Source organism: Oncorhynchus mykiss, chromosome 19, assembly GCF_057628025.1.
Source record: "Oncorhynchus mykiss isolate SJ-2025 chromosome 19, ASM5762802v1, whole genome shotgun sequence".
Taxonomy (NCBI): domain Eukaryota; kingdom Metazoa; phylum Chordata; class Actinopteri; order Salmoniformes; family Salmonidae; genus Oncorhynchus; species Oncorhynchus mykiss.
In genome coordinates, this window is record NC_143040.1 from 50,072,625 (window position 1) to 50,093,726 (window position 21,102).

A 21,102-nucleotide genomic window follows, 5' to 3' on the forward strand; every position below is an offset into this window, starting at 1 on the left:
ACCAAATACTCCCCACATAACAAAGCACTACCATAATCTGGTTAAACAAATACCTCAAGAGTCTGGTTCATTTTGATTCCACAAAAACATCTGTTCATTTAAGGGTGTCCTAGTCCCAGTCCCTTTCTTTTGAAGTGGAAAAGAAATACCAAGACGAAGAGCACCCTGAATGAGATCCTTCACGTTGTACAGCCTGACGACTGTTGCCATCTTTACAAACACCAAGTGAAATATTGAGGCAGCAAGGCTGACTTCTAAACGGAAAAGAGTGGATTCCACCACCTAAAGTAAACAACCGCCCTGCCAAAACAGACTTCGACAACACTCTGGAAAGCTGATGAGCGGAACAATGAGTCATGTGGTGTAGAGGAGACTAATGGGACCAGGAGGACTAACCCCTGTCTAGTTAGGCAACCCCTGTGTAGTTAGGCAACCCCTGTGTAGTTAGGCAACCCCTGTGTAGTTAGGCAACCCCTGTGTAGTTAGGCAACCCCTGTGTAGTTAGGCAACCCCTGTGTAGTTAGGCAACCCCTGTGTTATTAGGCAAACATTTCACAGGGCTGTCTACTGATCTCCAAGTACAGTTATAGAAGTTTAACATGTATCAGCTTACACACAAACAAGCACAAAGCTCTAGTGTTTCCTCCCATTGAGTACTATTCTCAGCCACTCAGGCAGCCCTCTCATGGCAGGCTCTCCGCAGCCTCTGGTACTGGGCAGCCAGCACTGCACTGGGGCTACATGGTCTCCACTGATAAGGAGGAGGAAGTGGCCGTGCCAGAGTGTGCACTTTGGACTTTCCACTCTCATTACAACCAAACAGGAAGAGGAGAAGAGGTTTCATGCCAGACAAAATCTGTCCACGAAAATAAGATCACAAAGTGAGGAATTTTTTGTAGAGGTCCATGAGTGTCAAATTTGGTGAACAAAAATGTTTAATTTCTAATTTGCTACGTGAGGCTTATTTGGTCAAACAGAAGTTCCGTAATGGTTCGGTTGTTACGAATGCATTGATAAGTAGACGCACCAACTGTACATCAGCGTTATGCTTGTTGTTCACATGCGCATCTGCCCTCTCATTGGCTAGAATGGTCCCACCTGATCTTGCCTCCACCTTCGAGGACATGCATTTAATCTCCATTGTTAGAGCGGTCACAACTATCTTGTCAATATAATAGAAAATCTTTGCTACAACAACCCTCCCCTCCTCTCCTCTCCCCTCCATGCTCCCACCAGCACCAGCCACGGTTGTTGACGACCAGAGCGGAGTCATTTTAGGTCACTGGTTTTGGCTCGATTATAAAATAAATAAATCACGGTTTTCTGTAAAAAAATTGTTTACATTAATTGCACTGTGCATTATGTGGGTTAAATGTTGTAATACTGAATAAAACAATTAATAAAAGTCCCATGGTGGTAATGACTGACCATTATGGCATAATTTATTCACATTACTTAATCAAAAATGTGTTTTATTTGATGACTGTTTTATTTGCTGACTTTTATGACTGCTGAATACCAACTCCCAATCACTTAGCTCATGTATTTTCGGGCTCGCAAAGCAACTGCTTTCTATCCCTCTCGATTAAGTGTTCACTCTTCTCTCAGTGTCTGCTCCTCACAGAGCAGACAAGTTAAAGCAGCCACGCAAAGGATTATGGTCATTGTAGTTAATTACCACTTTTATGCACTAAACTATGTAGAATATTGGCCTGTTGGAAACTACAATTCCCTACATCGCACAGTTCAGACTTGAACTGATTTCTCTAAATAAACTGCACATCGAGCTAAATGGAATTCTAATAACTTAACCGACGGTCAATTAGCAAAAAAACTAAAGAATAACCTACATTTCGGTCAATCGCTCAGCACTATTGACTACAGACACGAACACTTTAATTCACGAGTTTTCTTCTTGTCATGTTGTAATGCGATCTGACGGTTTACATTTCAACATCCCAGTCCAACCTTCCAGAATCTTCTAGGTGAAAACTACAGCATCAGAGTATTCAAAAGGTTCACCACTTCAGTCACTCAATAGCAGATGCATCTCATCATTATAGCAGGCCCCTTATCCAACCATGTCCGAAGACCCCCCCCACATAGTCGTGTGAACCCATAGGACACAGAGGCTTTCCTAAATACAGACAGCTTACAGACCTTGTTACATAACCACCAACATGTCTATTTGGGAGAGAAAAAAACTGCAATTTTCGGTGTTATATTTTAAGCAACTGACGCCACTTTACATTCGGAGACATCTCTGATCTATTCCTCTGACCCAGGGTTACACTGAATCGTTCCATGTAGCTGAACATGCCACCCACAAGCACTGCACAACTACACACGTGTACAGTACACGTCACACACAAAAAATGTGTACTCAAGTGGGCACACATGCATACACACACTCTTTCGGTCTCTGTCTCTCTCTCCACCTGGTGCGTGCGAGTACAGAAGGGTTTTCATGTAATGGCTCCAGGTTTATGTCCCATGCCATGTTCTCAGTAAATGAACAGCAGATGAGTCACATGTGTGTTTACAGTAGAGAAAAGCTTTGTTGTTAATGTGCCATCATTCCACTGCTCTGCTCCAGTCTCTGGACCCAGACAGGCTACACAGCCAGCCCACTGGGGACCATATGGTTCGTGTGACAGAAGATCTAGGTGCTGTTGGCCTGCTGGATGACAGCCTCCTCTAGCTAATACAGCTTTAGTCCATCACTGGAACCAATGCACACTCTGGTAGAGGCAGGAGCCAGGTTCACCAGGGGTTCACAGAGGGGAGAGAGGAGGGATGGTGCTGTCGTAGTGGGAGTTATGTGCCTGCATAAAGCACCTGGTAGGAAGCACAACTACAGGGTGACACGATCCACCGCTGAAATACGTCACACCACCATCTCCTGGTCACTTTCTCAGAAATTAAATCAAAACAATTTGTTATCACAACCAATCCTTGACACAACAGATAACTCACTCAAAAATTCCCACGTAGACACTCCTATGGGATCTTTTGCGATCTAGGACGGGCAGTGGCACTGGGTATATTGGGAGTTAAATCATACCAGCGTGAGGCAGAGGCAGTGCCAGTGCTGCATGTGTGGCTACCTTGCATGCAGTCCTCTATCCTGTGGATGAGCTGGTAGGACTTGCAGCGGTCCAGCAGGGTCCTGATGGCTGGGAGGGGATCCAGCACGATGGTCTCAGGGTGGGCCTCAATGTAGTCCTGAAAGGAGGCACCACACACACACACACACGGGAGATTATGAGGGAGCACACATCACAGCTAATGTAGGCAGTCTGGACACTGTGCAACACTTACACCTCACAGTAGGACAGGGCTCATGTGTATTTCCATTTTGGTACCCTGCTCATTCCTTCATGCCCACTGTGTTGTGGTGTGTCATCATCCCTGTGCCCTGCATGGCAGGCTGTTAGGTCAGCGTGAGGTTTCCTGATTTATATAACCACACCCCCATCTCTCTATCCTCCTCGTCTCTACATTCCATCCTCTTCTCCAAGCCATCTCTCACTCTCTCCACTTTCACCTCTCTGCACAGTCCTGCTTCCTGCCAGCCTGTCATCATGTCAGTATTTTAGCTACTCTTCAACACTGGCAGATGCTTTGGCCTAAACATTATGCAAAACAGTCAACACCCCCCCCCCCCCCCAGTGAAATCTAATTTTTCCGTAAATACATTTAGACATAGGCTACATTAGACCTCTTTGCCTAACAAACACACACACACAAACACACACACACGCCTGCCTACACACAATCTATTTTCCTAGAGACTGAACATCCATCTGTGTTGAGTATGACTCCTGCCAGCGCTGATCAAAACGGTAGTGTGGTTACATAAGACAAACATGTTGCCATCAAAAACTAAAGCCAAAACAATCTTCCAGTGGTTTAAAAGAACTGACAACTCCTCTGAATTTTGGCCATCAATTTGCTTAAAAAAAAATAAAAAAAATGTGTGAGAGAAAAAAGGGTGGGACAGACAGTGGATTCCTCCATGGGGATTTGAGTGTGGCAGAGTGTGCTAGGTAATAATGGAGAAAGACATCAACCTACAGGTAGCTGCCATAATAAAAAGAAACACTTTCGTAAATGAGGGTTCTGGCGGCTCTTATGGTGTGGGGTGCATTTCCTGGCATGGTTTAGGTCCTCTCAACCCATTAAGGCGACCGCATGCTTCCCAGCTGAAACAGCTCTGAAGGCTTTGTCCATATATGATATTCTTCAAGGCAAGCCAAAATTGGTAGCCGAAGTCTATGCCACTTCTTTTGTAATTGGTTCTTCATAAAAGACTGTTGTCATTCAACGAGAGACTGCTCGTTTACATGCACATTTTTTTCACTGAGAAATACCTCACCAAACATCTCAGCTAGAGGTAAAAATTGCACGACTAAGATCTCATCAGCAAAAATAGTCTAAATTAAATTACAGATTTCTTGAGTCATTTTAGATCAATTTGGACTATTATGAGGAAGTGTATACTGTATACTATGGTGTCTCAAAATGGACAAACGGTACTATTGGCGCTTTTTAAAAGTTTTTCAAGCGAAGGTCTTAAGGGAGTATGTGAACACACTCGTTGGTTTAGGCACCAGAGGGCAAGGGAAACACCAATAAATACATAGCCATTCTAAGCGATCACTTTCAACCTATGGTAAAGCATTTCTATCCTGATAGGAGTGGTCTCTTCCAGGATGAAAATGCCCCCATCCACAGGGTACAAGTGGTCACTAAATTATTTGATGAGCATGAAAACGATATGCCATGGACGCCCAGCAACCAGATCTCAACCCAATTAAATACTTAAGAGAGATTCTGGAGTGGCGCCTAAGACAGTGTTTTCCACCACCCGCAGAACATTTTCTGGTGGAAAAATGGTGTCGCATCCATCCAGTAGAGTTCCAGACTCTATGGCAAGGTGCAGTGAAGCTGTTCTGGCTCGTGGTGGCCCAACACCCTATTAAAACACTATGTTGGTGTTTCCTTTATTTTGGCAGTTAAATGTACATATGCAAATTAAACGGACCAACATATTAATTATGTATAACCCAATTCATAGGCCTATACTTGAAGGCCATGCAAGTCCAAGTGTTTATTGATGGTATTCTTCACAATCAACAAGCACTAGCTGTGGTTCCCTGTTTTGCAATAGAAGGCGGTTGTGGTATTTCCCCCTAGAAGTCCTCTAAAGAAAATAATACCACATTCACCTTAATCCACAGGATATGGTTGATGCCCATTAAGATGTAAACAAAGCCTTGCAGAGTTAGAGAACATCTAATTCAGTTATAGTCAAAAGAAGGTATGCAAACTATTGGGCAATGTTTCCACAATGAAGTCCTCATTCCCTAAACTACAGGATGCAGTAACAGGTCTGATCATTAATGCTGTTTATTTCCATGCCACTGAATGACGGACTGACTAAATGCAAGGCTATATGTGACGTTCAGTGGCAGGGTCAAAGTTCAATTCTAATCTCCCTGAAAGAAAACCTGCCAGCCAACTGCTTGTAATATTGCTGCGTAGCGTCTCTGATAGCAATAATTACTATGCCTTCACACAGCAAGATGGGGATATTCTGAGTCATAAAATACCTACAGGAGGGAGTGGAGATCAAATCAACAGTTGTTAACCAACCCTCCCTTTCAACCATCCTAGTCATCTGCAGCCAAGATCGATATCATTTCAAGAGGTGGGGTCCTTGACGGGCTCTATTGACAGGTACAATAGGCTTGAAGAAGAGGACTGGCCACCCCTCAGAGCCTGGTTCCTCTAGGTTTCTTCCTAGGTTCCTGCCTTTCTAGGGAGTTTTTCCTAGCCACCGTGCTTTTACATCTGCATTGCTTACTATTTGGGATTTTAGGCTGGGTTTCTGTATATCACTTTGTGAAATCAGCTGATGTAAAACACATATACATATACATATATATATATATATATATTTTTTTTAAAAAGGCTTTAAATAAATTTAATTGATTGATCCCCACTTTTAAATTGGCATAAAAGAAAGGAACTGAACATTGCGTGCTGATGTGCCATTAAGATTAATATATAAAAAAATCTGAGAAGCATTTTGTTCTGTTGATTATCTGTCCCTTTTGAACATCCCCATCTTTCCTTTCCAAATAAGCAGTCAGCAGCAGCGTAGTCTCAGTCCCTGGCAGGGAGGATGGCGTGACTGCGTGACTCTGCACACGATAACAGCAGAGCCCTCTGAGTCATCCAGAAACAGAGGAGGAGGGGGAGGGCGAGAGAAGGGTGGCATGGATGGAGACCGCATCTAACACCTTTTAAAGCACTGCCAGATCGATCCACACAAGAACAAACACACAGCAACCATCACCACACACCTCACACTTCAAAACACATTCATTTCAAACTGTTCCCACTAAGAGACACAAAATGAGTGCACAACATTCACAACACAGGCTGTTCCTGTGAGATACAGAAATACATGACCACTTCCCCCTCTAATTAGCAAAACCACTAATTACCAGACGTGTTGTAGTGGTGAAATCTGTTAGTGGTGTTGTGGAATCATAGACTGTTGGCTGTTGTAACTCAGGCCCTCCTTCCCTCACCTGCACTCTCTGCACCAGCAGGACTGACTGGGTGTCGTTCTGGTCGGCCTCCAGGATCAGGTCGGTCAGCTTGTGGATGATAACATCTAGGGGACCTTGCTCCTCCAGGGGCTGGCTCAGGTCCAGCTGGGAAGACACAGGAGAGGTCAGGGGTTAGAGGTCAACAAGGAAACATTAACAAGGAAAGCTACTGTACTACCACTTAGCCATAACCACTGTCTTTTTGTTTTGTATGTTTTTGGTAACACTCTTGCTAAACAATGTAAAATGATGCCGCAGGGGGTGTTTCCTTCCTGCAGAGATACAGAACTAGCTCTGCCTCAACAGGCATAGAGTTATAGGATAGGTCTGGCTGCTGTGGTCAGTAGTGTACTGTAGGTCGATACTGGTGTTGTGTGGGGGAGTTGTGTGGGTCAGTACATATACCCAGAGAACGTACACCCAAGCACACACACACACTCTCCAGAAGAAGTGACAGGCTTTGGGGCACAACGGTCCCTCTTCTACTGGGCTACATGATGTGTCCAAATCACAATGAGCCTCTATTGTGATCTAAGCTGAATGGATCCACTGTGGTATGAGGGAGGGAGGGGTAAATGTGTGTGGAAGAAACCGTATGTACGGGTGTGTATTCTGATTCTCTAAATCTCTGGGTTTGTGTGCTTTAGACCGTACCCTTTTCTAAGACCCTTTTGTCTCCAGCAGAGGGGCCATGCATTTCTAACCTGAAGAAACGGCTCACTGATAGTGAAGGGCTATTTTGATACACACAAATCAGCAAAGACAGGACAGGTGAACAATAACGTTCAGCACAGAGAGATGTGAACATTGAAAAGCTGCTGAACACTAGCATGGTCTGGCAGTGTAGGGAAGAGGACAGGTCTTATGCTTGGATCACACCGGCAGCGTTCCTGCGCAAAATAGTACGCAGCATCATCTGGATACGGACGCAACAAAAATTCTAAATTCACCTTCTGATACCATTTCTGTCAAGCTGTCTACGCATACAGTTTGACGCATACGTTCGACAAATCCAACATATGCACCACACTGAACGCACTGCAACGATGCTGCAAAGCAAATCCCATTTTATTTGTCACATGCACCGAATAAAACAGGTGTAAACTTTACAGTGAAATGCTTATTACAAGCCCTTAACCAACAATTCAATTTTAAGAAAACAGCAACAAGCAAAAAAACATTAACATAAGAATAACAAATAATTAAAGTGCACCAGTAAATGACAGCGGGGCTATATTGTCAAGTACCATTGTCAAGTTAATTGAGGTAATATGTACATGTAGGTAGAGTTATTAAAGTGACTATGCATAGATAATAACAGAGTAGCAGCAGTGTTCCGGGGGGGGGGGGGCAATGCAAAGAGAACAGTCTATAACAAGTGTGGCTGGAGTCTGACAATTCTTAGGGCCTTCCTCTGTATAGAGTATAGAGGTCTAGAGGTATAGAGGTCCTGTATGGCAGGAAGCTTGGCCCCTGTGATGTCCTGGGCCGTATGCACTACCCTCTGTATTTCCTTGCGGTTGGAGGCCGAGCAGTTGCCATACCAGGCAGTGATGCAACCTGTCAGGATGCTCTCGATGGTGCAGCTGTAGAACCTTTTGTGGATCTGAGGACCCCTGCCAAATCTTTTCAGTCTCCTGAGGGGCAATAGGTTTTGTCGTGCCCTCTTCACGACTGTCTTGGTGTTTTTGGAGCATGTTAGTTTGATGGTGGACGCCAAGGAACTTGAAACTCTCAATCTGCTCCACTACAGCCCAGTCGATGAGAATGGGGGAGTGCTCGGTCCTCCATTCCTGTAGTCCACAATAATCTCAAATGCAGAGTTTCATTGGAAATGAATGTAATTCTGGTGTACCAAAATGCAATGATGCAGTCAGTGTAATCGAAGCGTTAGTGCTGGGCAGAGCCTGTCAGTCGCAGTACAGGGCAGGCTGTTTAATCATTTTAGGAAAAATAATGGATAGATGACTCATTAGCCTAACCTTGGTCCTGATCTTGTAAATGCTTAGAAATTGAATTTAAAAAAAATCATCTAATCTAAGAAAGACAAACATGTACTGTACCAATCGACACACCTTTATCCAAATTTGGTTCAAGATTATGAACTAACTTTTTGTCAGTAACACTAACCAGGCAATGGTTTACTGTATATTATGTCATCATGTATGTAAAGGTGACACTCCTTTCCATTATGTTAGGGATTAACTAGAATCTCATACATACAGTAGGTCTACATTGTATTGTCTGAGAACCTTTATGCAGAGCAGGGAACAATAATCTCTGTTAATCCAGAAGTGAAATCTAGCATCATTTGGGTCAGATCCGTGATTAACTTCTGTGTTCATACGGGTTAGAAATGGAAAGATCTGGCAAAAACGAAGTATTCACCCTCGGAAACTCAGCCCCCCTCCAATCGACGCACTGGAGCAGTTTAAGCACTACCTTCGCCCAAACCTGATACGTCCAAATAACCAGTGATGAAAACCCCCAAAAACGTAACTAATGCAGCTCGTTATCTCATGCATCCCATTCAGTCCTTTGGTCTACACGCAGAATCTGCCCATGGGAGATTAAGGGAGGGCACACACACACACACGCCTGGATGTTCCTCTTATTTACAATTACATTGGAGTAATTTAGCAGACGCTCTTATCCAGAGTGACTTAAAGTTAGTGTGTTTATTTTAAGATAGCGAGGTGGAACAACCATGTTTTATAACCTTCCCCTCAAGATCTATTATCTTACATTTACCCCCCCCCTCCTCTGTGGAGAGTCCCTGAGTGTCCTCCTCCAACTCTTACAACCTAAAACTTCTTACCTGGGAATATTAGACTCATGTTAAAAGGAATCACCAGCTTTCATATGTTCTCATGTTCTGAGCAAGGAACTGAAACGTTAGCTTTCTTAAATGGCACATATTTTACATGGAACATATTGCACTTTTACTTTCTTCTCCAACACTTTGTTTTTGCATTATTTAAACCAAATTGAACATGTTTCATTATTTACTTGAGGCTAAATTGATTTTATTGATGTATTATATTAAGTTAAAATAAGTGTTCATTCAGTATTGTTGTAATTGTCATTATTACAAATAAATACAATTAAATAAATCCGATTAATCGGCATCGGCTTTTATGGTCCTCCAATAATCGGTATCGGCGTTGAAAAATCATAAAATCGGTCGACCTCTAATATATAGGCACTGTATATACACTATACTGCAACAAACTATTAAAAAGACAGGGCACACAACACTAAAGGAGTAGTCGAAGCACACAGGGACAATTTAGTCAGTACTGAGACGGAGGTAGCTAGAGAGGACACGCTGCACCACTGCTTCCAGGGTTCGCCCTCCAACCAGTCTCCTCTTACTCGCCGTCTCTTTGGTATGGGTTGGAGAGCAGGCAGAGGGGATTTGGCTGTGCACCACTGAGGCGCAGTTTCTAATCTCCTAAATCCACAACAGAGAGGTCCTGTCAACAGCCTGCCCCCACCTCACACACACAGGACTTCACACCATACACCGGAAAGCAGTAGTGTAAAGTACTTAAGTAAAAGTACTACATACAGTGGGGCAAAAAAGTATTTAGTCAGCCACCAATTGTGCAAGTTCTCCCACTTAAAAAGATGAGAGGCCTGTAATTTTCATCATAGGTACACTTCAACTATGACAGACAAAATGAGAAAAAAAATCCAGAAAATCACATTGTAGGATTTTTAATTAATTTAATGATTTCTGGCTCTCACAGACCTGTAAGAGGCTCCTCTATCCTCCACTCATTACCTGTATTAATGGCACCTGTTTGAACTTGTTATCAGTATAAAAGACACCTGTCCACAACCTCAAACAGTCACACTCCAAACTCCACTATGGCCAAGACCAGAGAGCTGTCAAAGGACACCAGAAACCAGGCTGGGAAGACTGAATCTGCACTAGGTAAGCAGCTTGGTTTGAAGAAATCAACTGTGGGAGCAATTATTAGGAAATGGAAGACATACAAGACCACTGATAATTTCCCTCGATCTGGGGCTCCACGCAAGATCAAAATGATCACAAGAACGGTGAGCAAAAATCCCAGAACCACACGGGGGGACCTAGTGAATGACCTGCAGAGAGCTGGGACCAAAGTAACAAAGCCTACCATCAGTAACACACTACGCCGCAAGGGACTCAAATCCTGCAGTGCCAGACGTGTCCCCCTGCTTAAGCCAGTACATGTCCAGGCCCGTCTGAAGTTTGCTAGAGAGCATTTGGATGATCCAGAAGAAGATTGGGAGAATGTCATACGGTCAGATGAAACCAAAATATAACTTTTTGGGAAAAACTCAACTCGTCGTGTTCGGAGGACAAAGAAATCTGAGTTGCATCCAAAGAACACCATACCTACTGTGAAGCACGGGGGTGGAAACATCATGCTTTGGGGCTGTTTTTCTGCAAAGGGACCAGGACGACTGATCCGTGTAAAGGAAAGAATGAATGGGGCCATGTATCGTGAGATTTTGAGTGAAAACCTCCTTCCATCAGCAAGGGCATTGAAGATGAAACGTGGCTGGGTCTTTAAGCAATGATCCCAAACACACCGCCCGGGCAACGAAGGAGTGGCTTCGTAAGAAGCATTTCAAGGTCCTGGAGTGGCCTAGCCAGTCTCCAGATCTCAACACCATAGAACATCTTTGGAGGGAGTTGAAAGTCCGTGTTGCCCAGCAACAGCCCCAAAACATCACTGCTCTAGAGGAGATCTGCATGGAGGAATGGGCCAAAATACCACCAACAGTGTGAAAACCTTGTGAAGACTTACAGAAAACATTTGACCTCTGTCATGGTCAACAAAGGGTATATAACAAAGTATTGAGATAAACTTTTGTTATTGACCAAATACTTATTTTCCACCATAATTTTCAAATAAATTCATAAAAAATCCTACAATGTGATTTTCAGGATTTTTTCCCCCCTCAATTTGTCTGTCATAGTTGAAGTGTACCTATGATGAAAATTACAGGCCTCTCATCTTAAGTGGGAGAACTTGCACAATTGGTGGCTGACTAAATACTTTATTGCCCCACTGTATGTCATTTTTAGGGGTCTGTACTTTACCATTTATATTTCTGCAAACTTTTACTTCACTAGATTCCTAAAGAAAATAACGTACTTTTTACTCCATTCATTTTCCCTGACACCCAAAAGTACTCACCACATTGACAGGAAAATGGTCCAATTCACACACTTATCAAGAGAACATCCCTGGTCATCCCTACTGCCTTTGATCTGGCAGACTCACTAAACACACATGCTTAGTTTGTAAATTATGTCTGAGTGTTGGAGTGTTACCCTGGCGATCCATCAATAAAAAATAAAATGTGCCATCTGGTTTGCTTAATATACATTTAAAATGGTTTATACTTTTGATACTTAAGTATATTTGAGCAATTCCATTTACTTTTGATGGTCCATTTAAAACCAAATACTTTTAGACTTTTTGTCAAGTAGTATTTTACCGGGTGACTTTCACTTGAGTCATTTTCTGTGAAGGCATCTTTACCTTTACTCAAATATGACAATTGAGTACTTTTTCCACCACTGCCGGAAAGAACAGGTCTGTCCCATGCAGCTACTCACGTCATGGCTGTAGCATGATCTTGCTCCAGAGTAACCACAGAACTCAGTGCGAAGCCATTGATGTCATGCTAAACACTAAAATCAGAAAATGGCATCTGACGTCTTTTGGAGCCCCCCAGGGACAGGAGTACAGGCCATGCCTGTGACAGACATCACAGAGAATACCCACAATAGAGAACCGTTCAAGGGCAGAATGTTGAGCTTTCATGAGATTAAGGGAGGTACATAGCGCCAATGAAGCTACGTAGCGCCAGGCTCCTGAATCTCCCTGGAGTACATAGGGCAGTGTCCTTCTCCCTCCTCACTGGGAGTGTGGAGGCACCCCACCAGGCTATCCACACTGCTTCGAGTCCACTACTCATTTCTCTTCACTGTAGGTTTGAGATCACTGAGAAGTAGAGAGGACATGATCTCCATGGCGAAGATGACAGCTGCTGAGCCTATGCTCTAGTGACTCTGAAAGCCTGGGAGAGAAAGAATGGAGGACGCTACTGCTGAGCTACTCTCATCTGAGGCTTCATTACTGAAGGCCTGCTGCTCCCAGCCTCCTCTCATGCCAATTCCATCATACCAACTCCAGATGGCTGGGGTGATACCATGCTCTAGATATCCGAGAGATGAGCATCTCTGTCAGAGATATAGATAACATCCAGGGAAAAAAAACTAACATTTTAGCACTCCCAAGATCATGCTACAGAGGGCTAGGACTGGGGGGGGAGGAACACAGAGTGATCTTCCCTGAAGTGATGTAATACTTAATGTTCTGTGCTCATACAATATTGACGAGAGCTGCAGACTTACTCATTATGCATTCTTTATCTTGGCTTTGAGGTAGTCATTTACAAAATAAAAATAAATACAAATAAAGTTATTTTTTTTACATGAAAATGCACTATGAAATAATGACATTAAAACGAGTGTTTTAATGAAAATGCAAGCCTAAAATAGTGAACGTTCAAAATATTCCTTTGTCTGTCGGGTCCACACATACATATATTTCAGTTGTGTGTATTACTTGCTTTTATTTAATTACTTTAGCAAATAAAGAATTTGAGGCAGTAACAGCCAGGCAGCAAATCATCTAACATTCTCTGTTCTCCCCATACGGAACGGTCTTTAGTCATACTATTTAGCTAGAATAGCCTGCCTACGTACAGTGCATTCGGAAAGTATTTAGACCCTTTGACTTTTTCCACATTACACCCTTATTCTAAAAATGGATTAATAAATAAAAAAATCCTCCCCATAATGACAAACAAGTTGACATTTTTGCAAATTTATTCAGTCCCAGTCAAAAGTTGACAAATACTCATTCCAGGGTTCTCTTTATTTTTTAAAACTATTTTCTACATTGCAGAATAATAGTGAATACATCAAAACATGTGGAATCATGGTAAACAAACAAGGGAAAACAATCCATTTTAGAATAAGGCTAACGTAACATTTTGAAAAAGGGGTCCAAATACACTGTCAGACAGAGCTGCAGCAATCAATTTACTAGTTCTTTAAAGATGATAATGCATACTTTCACAAACTGTCACTCGCGCTCGTCATTGGGTTGTCTGCATTCCTCTTTCATGCAGTGGCCTATGTCGTCTGTGTGTATTTAACCTAACATAGGTGTAAAAGTCTTAATTACCATGTTTCGTCAATAAACTATACAGAACAAAAATATGAAAACACAACTTACAACTATTTCAAAAATGTAACCGAGTTACAGTTCATAAGGAAATAAGGAAATGTAAAGAAAACCGTGAGGCCCTAATCTATGGATTTAACTTGACTGGGCAGTGGTGCAGCCATGGTGGACATAGGCCCACCCACTGGGGAGTCAGGCCCAGCCCGTTAGAATGATTTATCCCCACAGACCATCCTGCAGGTGAAGAAGCCGGATGTGGAGGTCCTGGGCTGGCATGGTAACACGTGATCTGCGCTTGGGTCCAGTTGGACATACCGTCCAGAGAAATTAACATTAAATTCTCTGGCAACAGCTTTGGTGGACATTGCTCCAGTCACCATTCCAATTGCACACTCCCTCAAAACTTGAGACATGTGTAACATTGTGTTGTGTCAATACTGTACATTTTAAAGTGGCCTTTTGTCTATAGCACAAGGTTCACCTGTGTAATGATCGTGCTTTTTAATCAGCTTCATGATATGTCACACCTGTCAGGTGGATGGATTGTAATGGCAAAGGAGAAATGCTCACTAACAGGGATTTAACCAAATTTGAGAGAAATAACCTTTTTATGCATATGGAACATCTGATGTTTTATTTCAGCTCATGACACCAACACTTTACATTTTTGTTCAGTGTAGGTAGAATATCTACTTAATGAAAACTACAACTCCCTTCAGCTCAGCATACGATTAAGTCAGGCCCCCGCACCTCTGATTCAGAGGGGTTGGGTTAAATGCGGAAGACACATTTCAGATGAATACATTGTTGGACAACTAGGTATCCCCCTTTCCCATATAGTTCTGGACTTACTTGCTCGTGAATTATTTCATTTCTCGCTAGAGAAACGGCACATTGGGCTCACAAAAAAAGCAGAAGTAAATGGAATGCAAGTAATTGAACAGACGTTGGTCAATCAGTTGTTTAATAACCTACCCCCCCCCCCCCCACACACACACAATTTTTAATAATAAATTGTTTAAGTTGTTCAGCACTAGTAAACACCCAATGGGTGGGCTGAAGATACAATATAAATCAATAAAATCCCACTGACTCAGTATTCCAAATAACCCCACAGTTATTGTTCAATCACTGCAATAGGTATCAAACTGGTTGAGTCAAGTAGGCAGTTACTTAAATCGCCTCAGTCAGGAGTCCCTGAATTAAGCTGCAAAATGAAATCCAAAAGATCACCCCCACTAGGATGTTGGATTCCTATGGCTAGTAGCTACTCCCAATGGACTAGAAGAGCAGTCAGCTACGTAATGCTTCTTGGAGTGAGTATTATCAATCTCAATGGGCTTCAATTTAAAAAAAAATATCTGTGGGAGAGATACAGTAGCAACCAGGAAATTAACTTGAAATTCCCTAGCACTCAGCGCATGATACATTTAATTATATTTTTCCTGGACAGCAATGGCCATTTTCCTTGATCAGTTCTGGCAGAGAACATCGGTGTCCCAAGTCTATTGGGTTCATTTGATCAGCTCTGAATAATAAGGACAGACTAATGTATGGATCTCTAGGAGACGGCCGCTCGCTCATAAGCTCAGGGCAAACGTGTCAATATTGATGAGGTTGTGGAAATCGCTTAGAGGAGGATCAGCATGAATGGAGGGAGTACCACATCAGGGAGTGTGTAAGGACAGATTGTGGATACATGAAAAGGATGAAGATTGAGGTGGAACAAAAGGTTCCTCTGACTCTTCCCTCTCTCCCCCCCAGACAGGCTAAAGTTTTTCCCACACTAGAAATATGAAATGAGCTCCCTTAGGGCCGACCGATTTAGGTCTGTTCACAGAGCATGATGTCACAACTGCTGCCATGCTCTATAGTGCTACATCTGTCATTGACATTAGTAAACTTCGATTTTCAAGAGGGACATTAATGTTACTTTATTGCAAGCTCTGCTCCAGTAAATGAGTGATAGGGATTAATGGGCCTAAGGAGGAAATGGTCCATCATGGCCCCAGAAAAGGTTCTTAGCAAAAAGACTCAATCCCTTTGCTTAAAATACAACAACGTTCTACGGCCATTTTTTGTCTGCATTTAAAATCAGTGAGGTAAGTCCCATGAATTAGGTATTAACAGAAAATAAAAAAATTACCCAGACTGCATCAAAGTGAACCAAAAAGCCCTGTTCAAAGGAAAGTAAATTTCCCAAATGTTTATGCAAGAAATGATCGAGTTTAGAACATGATTATTTTGGTTGCCATTATTGACCTTGTTTACCACCAGATAGAGACTTGGACGTTATCAACAGGATCAGCTTGAAGACTACAAGGACATAAGTGAAGGCTGTGAGCCTGAAGCTTATCTGGAACAGGAGGTGTGTGGTGGGGTGGGTTTTAACCTTGATCAGACAACAGCCTCAGAGATTCACCACACATTCAGACCGACATAGTAAAAGAGTTCTCCTTGTACAGTCACACACACCCCTCCAAATAGTGTAGAAGACAACATCCCAATCAAAACATATAGGCATATCACGACCAGACTGGCTCGCTATTGTGACTGATTCCTCTGGGAAGCACACAGACCTGTAAGAGAACATTGTCATGTTTCACTGGCTCAGGCTAGTGTGTCACATTTCATTTGAAAGGGTTAATTGCATCGAACTGTCCCTAAAATGTTTGCAAATATCAGGATCAGAAGTCAGTATTAAACAGCACATAAAAAATGGGATTTAGCTAAATTTATGTGAAATGTGTTCTTTATCCTGTAAACAATGTGAAAAGACTGTTTGGGAACCTCTATGACCCTCTGTGCCCCACTCGCTCTGCCTCCCAACAGAGCATCTCAGTCCCTCCTCATAATAGGGGGTGACAGCTTTATACATGTACAACGTAACAACGCCAGAGCATCGTCTCCCATGCGAGGAGGTCGTGCCACAAGAAAACCTGACTGGCACAGCCCTCACCTTCCAGGCAGCCCACAGACTAAAACATAAAATAAAAACTTGCAGGTGTGTTTACATTGTGCTCTCCCAATTGGCATTGACAGCACAGCTAAAAGTCTGAGCATGGGAGAGGCCAGAGATAGCCCTGGTGGTTGTAGACCTGTGTGTGTGGAGGAGAGGGGTGGGGGTTCCACAGGGTCTGGGCTGTAAGGAACTGCTGGCCTTTTGGGAGAGATGAGAGCGCTCTGAGAAACAAAGCACTGTTTACTTTGGGACCATTCCCTGTACGTCTTTCTGTCTGGGTGTGCTGGAGATATCTCCAGAAAAAAAAAGGAGAAAGATCATAAGACTACATAGAAAGAGTGAAATACACCACAAAAACGAGAGGCAGGGAAATGGATGGCTCTCGATTTCCTCCTCAAGATTTTTCAGTTAACTAACAGATTGCAGAGAGCTATTCAGAGCCCTGGGACACAGTCACTCATACTACACAACCTGCACATGACAAACGGTCACTAGTGTTTCAATGAAAGACAAAAGATAACGTCTTCCCGGATGTGAACACACATTTGGTTGTTGAAATGACCTGAGAAGTAATGCCCCAAGCAGGAAGCCCATTATTGGTGGTGCTCATGTTACTCTTGCCTCCTCACAGACATACAGAACAGGGGCCTGGGGAGCATCTACATGAGGCATCTATGAGGAGACGGTGGAAACATGCACACTGTTTCCACCACCGGCCGTTTACAGTAGAATATCTGGGAAATATCTGGGAGTAGGGAGACATGAAGGGCTGTGTCATATCCTAAAGAAGCCGAAACGTCCACACTGACAGGCCAGGCTACTGGATGGATGAGTGGACGAAGGGGATGGGGCTAACGGTGCTCATCAATCATTCTTCCTCCAGTATTCTCCCCATCCACCCGTGATATGAACCATGCACGCTCTACCTCAATGTACAAACCCAGGTAACATGTACAAATTCTCTGGATTTCAGCAGCTTTAGACAGGTGTTGCTCAATACAATATTCAATTTTAAAGCATGGACATAGTGGGCACGAACACCAGATCTCAGTTAGGCAACAGGAACAAACTAGAATCAAACAGTGTGTTCAAACATAGATAAAAGTTCATAGGGATTAGAACTAGGGATAGGCTATTCATCTGCAGTCTTTTCTGGATAACTGCTAAACTTTTCAAGTGTGTTGATACCAATGATGCATGTTCTTTGCAACCCATGACAACATCTGAAGAACTGCAGGAAATAATCTTCAGACCTGCAAAATTCTCTCCACCAACAACAGGGGTATGAACAGTGCTTGTGTGAGCAGGATATTCCCCAATTAATCTTTTAATCTGAATTTTAAAAAAAGGCACAAATGAATGTGTTTGGGTAATTGAGTTAATGTCTTATTGAACTTACCTGGACCACTTCTATTCCTCTTTTCCTGAAAGGCAGATAAGAAAAAAACCAAATCAGAATGTGTACAATCAGTCATTATTCTAATATCCTGAAAATGTAGAGGTTGGGGGAAGAGACACAGCAATGCCTTAACTCCAACAGATTACCCTGACAAATCTGCAGACATTAAAACAAAATTGACTACAATTCTCCAGTGTATTTTCAAGCTCTCTGTAGTGGTGAACCAAAATGGCTATCAATCATAAGGGGAATCTCACACCATTACAAATGTTATGGCTGTTTTGAAGGGCAGCGAGATGGTTGGCAAAGAAACCAAGATAGCGCATGCACCTCACCACTTCAATGGTCCGGAGTCTGTCTCGCATAAAACATTGACAGTGATATACTTAAGTGCCAGACTTCAGCATCAGTGTTTAAATTCAGAACACACAAATCTTATGAAATTCTGGGAATGGAAACCAGTGGCATAACACTCAAGAATAGAATGTGAATTTGTTCTAGGAATTCATAAATAAATGGCCATTAAGTCTAAATTAAATCATCTCTGAATGCTTAGTCTGGGAGTCCAGGGCCAGGGAATGCCTTTACTTTTCAAAGACACAGCGATGGAGCTTTCGGTATAAATAAATAAATAAATAAAAAAGGAAGGGTTGCTTGGCAACGCACCAACCTACAAGAGCGAAGTCCTTAGTAGCGTTTGTGTAAGAGACATCCAGCTGCTCTAACGTAATAAACCACAATGCTGTCCGACGACCACTGAAGGACTTGACGGTCTTTCATATCCACCCCAGTCTGCCCAAACAAACAGAAGTAGTATAAAGGCCGTTCACACTGCACCTTAGCTCAGGTTTAAGAGTGTCCTTAGCCCTGAGCTAAGGGAGAGCTTAGCCCTGAGCTAAGGGAGAGCTTAGCCCAGGGCTAAGCGAGTGTTCATACTTGCACATTCTAAAGTCAGCTAGCACCAACCTTAACCCAGGGCTAGCTGGCCCTGCACCAGAGCAGGGTTCGCACAGACTTTGGGGTTAGCCCCAGAAACAGTGCCAAAATATTACGTGTGAAACGGGGTCAAGAGCAATGCGTAGACTGCCCAATCACAAGTGGCACATTCACTTAACTGACATGTGAAAATAATGCGCATAAAAGCATAAGTAATTTCAAACTATTTAATCCAAAAACATTGTTTGCTAGGCCAAACAAAAATGGTTGCAATGCAGGCTGGCTAAAGTCTTCACTTAGTAGCTTTACTTGGCTAACTCCACAGCTGGAATGGTAGAAAACTCAATTTCTGTTTTCATAGATTTCTATTGACATTTAATTGCATATATCCATGACAGTAATTGTGTTGCATTACTTCCCCTGAATCAGAAAAGTTGAGGTCTCATTCGTTCACAGCATTCGCGTGATAGAGTTTCAAAAGTGAAACATTGTTTACGAGGATGCCGACAGGAAAACAGCAAGGTTTATACAAACCATGACTGTTGGAAGTCAAATGCTAGGCTAGAAGCAACATTTAACACACTAGTGTGTTAATAAATGTCTTGTTTATAACATTGGTTGCATGTCAGATATAGAATGTTGGTCACATGTGTTTGTCCATTGTCCCAGGGCTTTGGAATACAAGTGTGAATCTTTAGCCCAGGGCTAAAGCTTAGTCTAGGGGGGCTAAGACAGCCTGGAGCTAAGACAGCCTGGAGCTAAGACAGCCTGGAGCTAAGACAAAAGCAGTATGAAATGGCCTTAAGGGGCTGAGTTCAAGTTTGAGTGTTTTCCATACTATAAAAACACAGTGATCAAAACAAATGTTAGAGGTCATCAAGTAGTGAGCACATGCAGGCCCTACTCATCTGAACATACAGACAAATATGGATGGAGGACGGAATGAACACTAAGCTAGGGTATGTGGAAAAACAGTGAACTTTCAGTGGGCACCATGTCAGAATGCTTGAGGGTATTTTTGTTTCAATAGAAGCTGTTCAAGCTTCTTAGAAATCTGTCAAGGCAGTGAGAGGGATGGGACATGTAGAAACCTGCTGGTTCTATGGGAGCAGTTGTCTAGATCAGATATTTCCTCATTATGAAAGCATGAGGTCCAAACGCAAACACGGAAGAGAGATGGCATCTTCCACAGAGCTGTAGATTTTAATGGTGATTAGCGGCCTCAATGAGACCGGGCTTTCTGATGACTAAACATAATTACATGCTTAGTTAGACACAGAAGGAGATGACAATTGTCACAAGATTAGGTATTTTCGGAGTAAGGCATAAAAATGTATTATATGAGTAAAACATTTTACTGAGCCGGCAATTCATAACGTTTGAATTCTGCTTTCTTACCAATGCATGTTGCATTTGGATCAGTTTGGACTCCCAGACTGATGCACTCATCTTAAACATTTGAACCAGGGACCAATGCCTATGGGTGAATTGTTACATCCCTAGTGACCACATAATGCAATCAGAAAGGAAGTCCTACTATAGTGGACATATTTTCTCTTTGTGAAACTGAAATGATACTTCAGACTATTGACAGCAATATAACCTACAGCTAGAAATCATGGTGTGTGTGTGTGTGTTAGGCCAATGGCACCATGCACACAGGCACACTCCAAACAAACCTTTGACCTTAGTGCAGTAAAATAGGTGACAAGTGGAGTACATGTTACAGCAAGGAATAACCTGCTACTTAGTACTAGGCGAAATGACACCCCCTTCAAAAAGGGATGGGCACGGTTATTCCAATAGCTAAATGCACGTTAGCATTTAGTCAAAAATGTAATCAAATTATCTATGCAACATAGCCTACAAGTATAGACCATTACATTTGAAACGTTAAACAGTTTAAATGACAGTGCCCCCCAT

At 42.7% G+C, this 21,102-nt stretch overlaps 1 protein-coding gene across 2 annotated transcripts in view; it reads right to left on the minus strand.

The window, feature by feature from the left end:
- The window catches only part of LOC110497861 (inositol-tetrakisphosphate 1-kinase), a 39,496-nt gene that overhangs the window by 12,112 nt on the left and 6,282 nt on the right, over window positions 1–21,102 (minus strand). For both annotated transcript variants that reach the window (XM_021574296.3, XM_021574295.3), the window contains exons 3-5: window positions 18,244–18,268; window positions 6,603–6,728; window positions 3,108–3,225 (exon numbers count right to left, since the gene is read on the minus strand). In XM_021574296.3, coding sequence (XP_021429971.1) covers window positions 3,108–3,225; window positions 6,603–6,728; window positions 18,244–18,268 — 269 coding nt within the window. The remainder of the gene's footprint in view (window positions 1–3,107; window positions 3,226–6,602; window positions 6,729–18,243; window positions 18,269–21,102) is intronic.